The 10,969-nt window shown below is 39.6% G+C and overlaps 1 protein-coding gene across 2 annotated transcripts in view; it reads left to right on the top strand.

Annotated features, from left to right (window-relative positions):
- Window positions 1-217: 217 nt before the first annotated feature.
- The window catches only part of RASAL2 (RAS protein activator like 2), a 357,686-nt gene continuing 346,934 nt past the window's right edge, over window positions 218-10,969 (top strand). For both annotated transcript variants that reach the window (XM_047076953.1, XM_047076952.1), the window contains exon 1: window positions 218-419. In XM_047076953.1, coding sequence (XP_046932909.1) covers window positions 218-419 — 202 coding nt within the window. The remainder of the gene's footprint in view (window positions 420-10,969) is intronic.

Genomic DNA, 10,969 nt, shown 5'->3' with positions numbered 1-10,969 from the left:
GATCCGCCTCCCGGCCTGGGTCCCGCCCGCTGGCTGCAGGTGGGCTGCAGCGCCCGAGCCGCGGGCAGTGGGCGGCGGGGAAGGAGGTGAGCCGCGTCGGTGCCGGCTGCCGCTCGGGTGCTTGCCCCCCGCCGCTGCGCTCTCTTCCTCCCCTTCCCGCAGGCAGGGCGCGGAGCCGCGCGCCCGCCCCGCCGCCGCCTTGTCCCTCCGGGGCACCATGGAGCTCTCCCCGTCGTCCGGAGGAGCCGCGGAGGCGCTGTCCTGGCCGGAGATGTTCCCCGGGCTGGAGTCCGACTCGCCGCTGCCTCCGGAGGAGCTGGAAGCGGTTGTCCCAGTCGGCGGGGCCGTGGCTGGAGGCATGTTGGATCGGATCCTGCTGGAGTCCGTGTGCCAGCAACAGAGCTGGGTCCGGGTGTACGGTAAGGACCGCAGGCCACCCTAGAGGCTGGTGTTTCTTGCCTTTGCTCGCGCTGAAATTCATCCCTAGGCTCCAGTCCTGGCCTCAGTCCCCATCCATCGTGGGTCAGTCTCGCACATCCCTTTTTTGTTGCGGCGTGCGTTTCTAACAAGTTTCTCCAGACTGGCACTCGGGAGAGAGGTGTCCTTTCAGGACGGTCTATGGACCTTTCTCAGGCACCTGCAGGGAGTTTAAGGTGGAGTTGGGCTATGCAGACTCAGTTCTCAGGTGGTAACTTCAAGGGAACTGTCAACCGAAGTCTGATGGAACACACCATGGGATCAAGTGAACAGAGTTTCATGTCTGTTTCTTGAGGGGGGCAAGGCTGGAAGCCAAGATACCATGAAATAGCTTAGCAGTGGATAAGAAAATAAAATAGAATAACCAAAAAATATTTATTGGGTGGGAACAGACTCATTCATCTCTAACCTCTTTCTGAACCTCACTCGCCCAAAGGCAATCACTTAGTCCAAGGGGTGTGGATTGTGTCAGATTGCACTATTGTTTCGGATTCTCTTTGTAAAGTGACTGGGTTGCTACTCAGCAAGTTAAAAGTGATGAACACACTAAAACTTTCCCTCTCTGCATTCCTAGTAACCACCTCGTTAATTAAAACTGAATGATGAGATTCTATTAGGGGGAGACTTGTGGCGGCATCAAAACCAAGCTGGCTTTGAAAACTCAGAGCCCAAGGATTTATAGCCTGGTGATATTCAGGACTCGGCTGTGCCTTTCCAAAATCTTGAAATGTCAAGATGTTTATCACTTAGCTCACGTGAACACAAGACGTTAGTAATGTGGCTGAATGCAAGAGGGCAAATTTGAAGCACCTGGAGTCCAACACAGCCTTAAGATGTTATCCTCCAGTCACGTGCATCTGCACCTGTAGTGATCAAGTACATTACGCTTTTCTTTCTTCATCTTTCTGAAGAGGATATGTGTTTACTACTCAGGAGTGATCCAGACTTAGAAGTTATCTCTGTGGATAGTTCAGTTCATTTCAAGACTTCAAGTCCATCCCTATCAGAAAGATCTCAGAACTAGGAGTCCAGAATTTGAGTTTTGTTCTTGATTCTGCCACTAAGTGGCTATGAGATTTGAGGTAGATAAAGTTACTTTTTTTTTTTTTTTAACCTGTGATTCTTCATCTGTAAAAGGGGTGAATTGGATTAAATAATCTCTTAATGGCCCTTTTAGTCCTAAGAATCTTGGAGCTCTTATAACCAATTCTTGAGGATTTATGTATGTGCCACTTTATATTTTGTATGATGTTTATAAGTGGTTTTTGATGTTATTCTAAGTAACTGAAAGAATTAAAGCAAAGAAGCAGGAGATGATGCAGGGTCACCCAGTTCATTCTCAGCAGATTAAAAACTTTAGTACCTGATTTTCCATCCACCTGCTAATCCCACTTATCAGATAGTTTGTAACAAAGGTTGTGTTGATGAGGATCTGAAGATGAGCTGGAATTCGAGTATATTGTAGTTACACCATTTTCCCATTCTATCCTTTTCTATCCTTATTTCTTTGGCACATTGGTTTTTATGTAAAATTAGAGTTAGGGCCCCGTTACCGCAAGAATATGTGTATATGATAATTTAGTATTTCAGTGTCTAAAACTATTCTGTCTGGATATTCTAGACCTAGCACGAATTACTGTACTTTGCATGTATCCCATAAGAATATGTGCATGTTTTTGTTATCCTTTTAAAGGGGTAGATTTGTGAGGGTGTGTGTGTATACATATATACGTGTATGTATGTGTGTATGTGTATTCTTAAGTATGTGTATATAAACATATATTCTCTTCTCACACACATACGTACTGGGCATTTCAGTGTCAACTTGCAGACTTTCCACTGCATTGTAACATTTTTGTCTTTCCTATCGATTAACTAGAGGTTGTTTTTATTTTGATTTTTTTAATGTTTATTTATTTTTGAGAGAGACAGAGACAGAATGTAAGTGGGTTGGGGCAGAGAGAGAGAGAGGCAGGCACAGAATCTGAAGCAGGCTCCAGGGCTCCGAGCTGTCAGCACAGAGCCTGACGCGGGGCTCGAACTCACGAGCTGTGAGATCATGACCTGAGCCGAAGTCGGACGCTCAACCAACTGAGCCACCCAGGCGCCCCTAGAGGTTGTTTTTATTTACTGTTTAGTACTACTATCCCTCCCTTAAGGCAGCTCATCCTGGATAGTACTTTGTTGTCTTGAGTTTGATATAAATACCCCAAAAGTATCGGAATGATTCTTGGCTTTTCTGTGTCCTTAGCTAGTTTTTAAGTTGTCTGTTGCATAACTTTGAAAAGCTTTGAAGTGAAAATAATAGCATGTAGAAAATCGACTTGGAAAACACTAGTTCATTTTGTTTTGTTTACTTGTTTGTCTTACGTGTTCAAAATCCTGATTGTTTTGGAGCATTTGGGTTCTTCTACACAATTTAAGGAGATGAATGAGTTTGGTCTGATGTTTTTAAAAGAAATTCAGAAACTGGGAATCCAGTCTAGAGTATACAACTGGGGATTGAGAACTGGGGTTTTCAATCTGTCTTTGCCACAAATTGGTTGTCTAACTTTGGGTAAGTAATTTTAACTTCGTGGCTCTAGGTTTCTACATAAAATGTAGAATCTGGAGTAATTGGTATCTGTGGTCCATTTTAGCCTTACAGTTGTCTGATTCTGTGGCCTGCCCTATTATTTTACCTACAACTTGGCCTACCAATTCCAGTCTGACTCTTGGGGACAGGCATCAAGAAAGCCCTTAATAAGTTTAAATCATGATTGTCACGGGCTTCTGGGGAGCACTTTTATCAAAAGGTCAATGAACTTAGTTTTGTAAAGCAGGAATGTTGAGGGCAGATGTATATTTGTTTGAAGTGTTTGGCAAGATAGGAAGGTGGGGAATGGGGTCTTGCTCAGGTGTAGCTCATCTAGTTTTGAGCCCTAACCTGAAATAGCCATGTGGATTTTAAAAGTGCAAAGTAAGGAAGGAGCTGTATTAAGTGCTCCTGGCTTCTGGCTATGGTTCACATCCTCTATAGTATACTTATGTTTGAAATCAATATGCAAACAAACAAATGGCAGTAACAGTCCCCCCCTCCCCGCCCCCACCTAATGCCTTAACAGAAACTTTTGAAAACAATATTTTATTAGTTTGCCTCATGAAATTTGAAGACTAGGCACTGTTTTAAGTTTGCTGTTGACTATTTTGTTAATGATACGTCTATTTGGAGTTTTGTGTATTGCCAGGATTGGAAAACTTTGTCTGGAATATGTCAGAGCTTTATAATAGGTAGATGTATATTTAGAACACAAATGCATGTCTTTGAGACATAACTAAGAGAACATATTTATGCTGCCCTATCCTTCATTTCCTGTTAGTTATAAAATGTTTCATTTGTTTATTATAGTATTATAATAAATTGTGCCCATGCCCTGTCAAGACTATAAAATGTTTGACACCAGGAAGTCTGTCTAGTTTGTCTTTGTATTCCTATCTTGCCAGCCCCTTCATTGTCACTGTGTCTAGCAGATTGGTACCTTGCTCATAGTCAGTGTCTGTTGAATGTCGATCCATCTGTCCTATGACCATCCATATCCCAACCTGACTGACTGACTGTTATGGGTGGCAGAGTAGCTTAAACAAAGGCATGCCACAAACAGCTAAATATGGATGCAGAATCCAAGAGCATCAAATGCAGAACATTTTTCAGATATTTATAGCCTCAAAGCAAAGTCAATTGGCTGAAAAAGCACAGCAGCCTAGCAAAAGGAAACGGGAGCGGCAAAGCCAGCCTCCCTGTCTGTGCTTTCTGGTAAACAATGAGAACATTAAAATTAACTACTTTACCATGAATGGATGGCGAGCGCAGGTCACTGGGAGCAACTGAAGATACCAGTCTCCAGTAGTACATGCATTGGAGCTTTACTCCCATCAGCACAACAGGTCTGCAAGTGTATGTACAGATGTGCTCTCCGATAACTAGAGGGAAAATACAGTTACCACACTAAAGTGCTCACCAAGAAACCATAGTTTTGATTTTAATAGTATAAGCAGGACTATCTAACGTATTCACTTAATAGAATGAATAATATCAATATCATTGCTTACCATTAAGCTAGTATGTAGCTCATTATTTATTGATGACTGATAGGGATCTGCTGGAGATTTTCTAAAGGCTTGTACTATTTCAGCAAGCAGAAGAAGAGAGACTTAATCATACTGCATCCTATCCCGTATAATTCTAGAAATGTGACAATGAGAATTTGGCAGGAATTTCTCATGGACTAGATAGGAGTTGAGGGGGGAGGCAGAAGTTTTCCCTGTTTATAGTAAATAATTTTGCTTATGTTTCATGAATGAAGACAAAGGATGAGATATGTTTCATTGCATTTTTAGAGAATATGTCTGTCTTTGCTTAAAACATTGCAACCCGTTAACAAGTCCAGGAAGTTGTTTCATTTTGGTCCAGTATGAATTAGATGTGACCAACTCACTGGTTTTATACAGAATGTTCTCAACATAATTAACTTTGAATATTCTCAGTGAATCACTTATTCTTACATGTCTTAACTATGTACCCCCTGCATGACTTCTGTGTTGTATTAATGTGTGGATGAATGAATTTGTTCAACCAAGTTTTGTGTGCTGTAGCTAATTGATTGTTTGAATAAAATCAGTGAATGTGTACCCAATACATCCCCAAACATGTTCATGTTACTTAAGTGTTCTAATTTCCTCAAATACTGTAAATTGAACTTTTATAATTATAAATATTTTACCAATTCTTGGGATTTTAAGTTTGAGTTCAATACTTAGGATGTGGTATTAGCTTTGAATGTTGACACATTAATTTACCATGATTTCCAAATAAATTTTATGTACATTAGGAGTAGAAAATTGTTCATTGAAGTAAGAGAGAATGATCAAGAATGCTTAGGCATAGGGGCGCCTGGGTGGCGCAGTCGGTTAAGCGTCCGACTTCAGCCAGGTCACGATCTCGCGGTCCGTGAGTTCGAGCCCCGCGTCAGGCTCTGGGCTGATGGCTCAGAGCCTGGAGCCTGTTTCCGATTCTGTGTCTCCCTCTCTCTCTGCCCCTCCCCCGTTCATGCTCTGTCTCTCTCTGTCCCAAAAATAAATAAACGTTGAAAAAAAAAATTAAAAAAAAAAAAGAATGCTTTGGCATATACTGTTTATGCTTCTCCCTTTTTTCCTTTGAGAGAAAACTTGTAAATCTCACTTAAATTGTATATTCTGTCTGGGGCACCTGGGTGGCTCAGTTGGTTGAGCGTCCAACTTTGGCTCAAGTCATGATCTCACAGTTTGTGGGTTTGAGCCCTGTGTTGGGCTCTGTGCTGACAGCTCAGAGCCTGGAGCCTGCTTCGGATTCTGTGTCTCCCTCTCTCTCTGCCCCTCCCCTGCTTGCATTCCATCACTCTTTCTGAGAAATAAACATTAAAAAAATTAAAAGAATAAAATAAATTGTATATTCTGTTAATATTTACAGACATGGCCAATTTCCTTTATTGTAGCTTAGTACTTTTCTACTCTCTGTCATGTTGGTTTATTGCTATTTCATTTTCAAAGAATGACAGTATTTTTGAAGAATAGAACTATATACATTTATAATCTCTTTTCCATAACCATTTGGACTACAGTGTTTCAAAATTCACAAAATTTTTTTGATTTTAGAAAATATGGTGTACATATAATGACATAAACCCCTTAATTGAGTCTGTAGCAGTATCCAGGAATCAGTCATGTTAATACCTCTGTAGTTAAGTAAGTAAAAATCCACACTAAGTATGGTATAAGACTATAAATAGTGTTATGTAGGGTGAAGGTCACATTTTACTGCTGAAGAAATTATGAAGAAAGCGTTTTCAGAGCTTTTTGGATTTAGGAATTATGGGTATGGAGTTGAGGATATGTGTACGTTTTCTGACAAATAATACAAAGTTCTAGAATGCACCTGTTTGGGAATAGTTCACTTATTATTATTATTTTTTTGAGAATCTTATAAGGATTGCCTTTATCTTTTCTACATCATAAAATTCAGCACATACACTTTAAAAAATGATGTACAATTGTGTCTCATGTTGAATGAAATAAATTGATTTGCTAAGAAAAAAGGAATTCATGTGACAGAGCAAGTTTTACTGAGATTCCTAAGGAAGTGGTGGCAAGGCAGTGGTTTCTAATGCTTTCTTTCATTAGAAAGAAGGATGAGGTAAGTTGAACCCGAGGATTTATGTAATTGTTCTTTGCAGTTGCTCTCTTCAGTAGCACAGAGTGATTTGATCACCTTTTAAAGTAGGTGAACCACAAAAAAAACATTCAACTAATGCCTGAGTTAATCCAGAAAAAATTTAGTTGTCTGTTCCCTGTCCCTCCCTATTGGAATAACTTTTAAGTAACTAGAGAGGTGTTTGGTCTTGTAAACCAGGAGGAGGAGTTGGAAGTGTGCTGAGGGCACGACTGAAATTGCTTCACCTTGTGTTGGCAGAGGGATAATTGCTCTCTGATGTTTGTAAAGGCACCTTTCTTCCCAAAGGCTATCAAGTGCTTCGCAAGACCTATAGGTAGAGAACGCTTTACAAATCTAATGTAGCTTATTTTCTAATGATAAGGTAGCCATCAAGAAGTATCCACTATGAAGGTGGCAGAGGAAAAGATGTGAAGTTGGTAGTGTTAGTGAGTCTACTGTAAACAAAAATAAAAACTGAATCCTTGAAGGCATGACAGAACTTCCTTTGCTAGGTCGTGCTGCATAGCTTAGCATCTTCCTTATCTCTACAGCAGGGTTCCGATGTTAGGAGTCTGAGTTTTGCCTTCCCTTACCAAGTGTTGGTGACTTTAATTAGTTGCCCAAGTGTCCTTTGCTCCTAAGAATCCAGTTTAGATCCTGATTGCATTCTTATTCCTCCATAATTTGTCTTCAACGTTGCTCATGTTCCCATCGTGTCATTTTCAGTAGGATTTCTAAAAGTCCCTCTTAACTGACTCCTGAGTCTAAAAAATTGGTAATACTTGCAGATAGTGTTTGGGAGAGCAAACATTTACAAAGGAAAATGTTTAACATAAGGCAAGAGAACAAAATTCAAAAGAATAGTGTGGGAAGTTAAAAAGAAACTTGAAAGTTGATAGTCCTAAATATTTTTCAAAACAATCCTTTAGGTTACCTCATTAAGGAAACTGGCTCAGGAAGTTTAGCTTATTCCCAAAATTGGAGACAAATTCCACAGTTTGTCAGGATTAGAACTCTAACCTCAGATTCCTCAGCCTCTTGTTTTAGCTTCTAGATCTTACTGCTTTCCCTTAGGGAGATGGCCTTTCAAAGCTGAAGGTCAGGAAAACTCGACAGTGAGAAATACCAGATTGTTAGTTTCACAGTCTTTAAGGGAAATGCTGGAAGTACCATTACCTAGGTAACAGAAAACAAAAATGGACAAAACATTCAGAAAGTAGGAGGATGAGAATAATCTCATAGTGATTGTTAGAGGTAGAGCAGAGGAATGTTTAGATATGTTTCATCTCTAAATTTTTTGTCCATAAATTCTTTAAACTTTTTTTTTTTTTTTTTTTAATTAGGCTCCATACATATCCAATGTGGGGCTTGAACTCACAATCCTAAGATCAAGAGTTGGATACTCTACTGACTAAGCCAGCCAGGTGCCCCATCCATAAAGTCTTTATTTTGCAGTTGCAAATAATGTTTTAAGGAAATTTGAATGTTTCATTTATGATACTTAGAACCCTGGGTAATACCTAATAACTTTCTACCTTTTAATTTCTGACCTCTCTGATTCATATCATTAAAAATTTAATACCTTTTTTCTTATTATGAATATAACAGTGCTTAATGTAAAGAATTTGAGTTGTAGGAAAATGCAAAGAAAATTAAAGTTACCTGTAGTTATACCTTTTAGAGATAACTGTTCTTTTAATATTCTGTTGTATTTTATCCCAGTCTTTTCTGTGTAAAAATGTACTTTTTAAAATATGTTTGGTATCATATTGCATATATATTTTTTTAATATTTATTTTTAAATTTTTGTTTTGTTTTGAGAGAGAGAGAGAGAGTGTATGAGTGGGAGAAGAGCAGAGAGGGAGACACAGAAGGCTCCAGGCTCTGAGCTGTTAGCACAGAACTCAACACGGGCCTTGAACCCATGAACCACGAGATCATGACCTGAGCCAAAGTAGGATGCTTAACTGAGCCACCCAGGAGCCCCACATATATATATATTTTTAAGTTTATTTATTTATTTTGGGAGAAAGAGAAAAAGCAGGGGAGGGGCAGAGAGAAAGGGAGAGAGAGAATCCCAAGCAGGCTCTGCACTGTCAGTGCAGAGCACCATGTGGACTTCAAACCCACTACCTTAGTCAAAAATCAGGAGTCCCATGGTTAATGGATTGAGCCACCCAGGCGCCCCTCATGTCGCATATATTGTAAATCTTGCCTCTTTTCTAATTGTAATTTCTTAGGTTTTTGAAAATGTTTAAAGTTTTTTCAAACATATTTTTGTTTTTAAATTTTATTTAATTTTTTTTAATGTTTACTTACCTTAGAGAGAGAGAGCACAAGCAGGGGAGGGGGAGAGAGAGAGGGAGACACAGAATCCGAAGCAGGCTCCAGGCTCCAAGTTGTCAGCACAGAGCCAGACGCGGAGCTTGAACCCACGAACCATGAGATCATGACCTGAGCCAAAGTTGGCCGCTTAACCACTGAGCCACCCAGGCTCCCCTGTTTTTAAATTTTATTTAAAAAATAAGTATAACAGGCACCTGGGTGGCTCAGTCGGTTAAGCGTCTGACATCAGCTCAGGTCATGATCTCACGGTTTGTGAGTTTGAGCCCCACATCAGGCTCTGTGCTGTCAGCACAGAGCCCACTTCAGATCCTCTGTCTCCTTCACTCTCTGCCCCTTTCCCACTTGCTCTCAAAAATAAACAAACATTAGGAAAAATAAAAAGCTATAACATTTCCTTCTTTCAATATTTGGAAGATATAAAAGGATATTCTGTGAGGTCTCTCTAACCCCTCCTCCCCACCCTTCACTTACCGTCTGGCAGGCAATCATTGTTCGCACAATCAATAAATGTTTGAAATTCTTATATATCCTTCCATACCTATTCCCTGCTCAGAGAAACAGATAAATAGGTATGTAGAAACTCTGCCAAGATTGGGGTCCAAAAAAATTTCGTTGACAAAAATGCAAGGTCATGTTTTTTTCCGAGGTTAATGAATGGACTGGACAAAGGAAGTTGGCTGGGAGTTCTGGGGTCTGGAGCCAGCTGTTAATTGCTTTATATTTGAATTGATATCATCATAGTTTTTACTGTATGCTTTCTTCTCCTTTTTGACACAAATGATAACCCGTTACAGGAATTTATCTGCACCTTGTGTTATTCCTGCCTCACATTCCCTCTCTATACACACTTATCGATATATATATATATATTTAAAAAAAAATTTTTTTTTTCAACGTTTATTTATTTTTGGGACAGAGAGAGACAGAGCATGAACGGGCGAGGGGCAGAGAGAGAGGGAGACACAGAATCGGAAACAGGCTCCAGGCTCTGAGCCATCAGCCCAGAGCCCGACGCGGGGCTCGAACTCACGGACCGCGAGATCGTGACCTGGCTTAAGTCGGACGCTTAACCGACTGTGCCACCCAGGCGCCCCAGATATATTTTTGATATAGTTTCCTGTCAGTGTATAAAGCAGCTCCTCATTCTTTTTGTGGCTGTGTAATGCCTGAATGAATCACAATTTATTTAACCAGTCCCCAGATTTGCTGGTACAAGTGATAGTGCAGGGAATAATCTTGAATATAAATCATTTTGCTTGTGTATGAATATTTTTGTAAAAAAAATTCACAGAATCATTATCAAAGATATGTATACTTGTAATTTTGAAAGATAATCCCAAATTGCTCTTCTTACAGGTTGTAACTATATTTCACCAGCAGTGTATGAGAGTGCCCATCTCTCTACACATAGGGAATTATCAAGAATTTTTGATTCTGACAATCTAAATGATAAAAATAGTTTAATTTTTTCTATCTCTTACATTGATTATCTCACAGAGGCATTTAAAAATATCCTTTTCTGTGCACTGTACATATCTTTTGCTCATTTTTACTGGTTATTGGGTCTTTTTCCTAGTGATTTGTAGGAACTCATATTAATTAAGGAGGTTTTTATCTGTGATGAGTTGCCAATATTTTTATTTATCTTCCCCCGCCATGAGAAAATAATTTTTATGCATTTGAATGTATCAGTCTTTTCTTTTATGGCTTTGTGATTTTATGTTGCAGTTAGTATGGCCTTTCCTAGTCTGAGGTTATAAAATAATTCTTCCATGATTTGTCCAGTACTTCTTTGCTTTCATTTTTTACGTTTAAATCTTTGATCCATTTGGAATTCATTCTGCCATAAGGTATGAGATATAGATACAATTTCATTTTTAGAAAGATGGTTTTCCAGTTGTCCTAATACCATTTGTTCAA

Source organism: Lynx rufus, unplaced genomic scaffold, assembly GCF_022079265.1.
Source record: "Lynx rufus isolate CCGP_SWC_20201006 ecotype Redwood Valley unplaced genomic scaffold, mLynRuf1.p SCAF_15, whole genome shotgun sequence".
Classification (NCBI taxonomy): Eukaryota; Metazoa; Chordata; class Mammalia; order Carnivora; family Felidae; genus Lynx; species Lynx rufus.
This window is presented reverse-complemented; position numbering and strand designations above follow the sequence as displayed.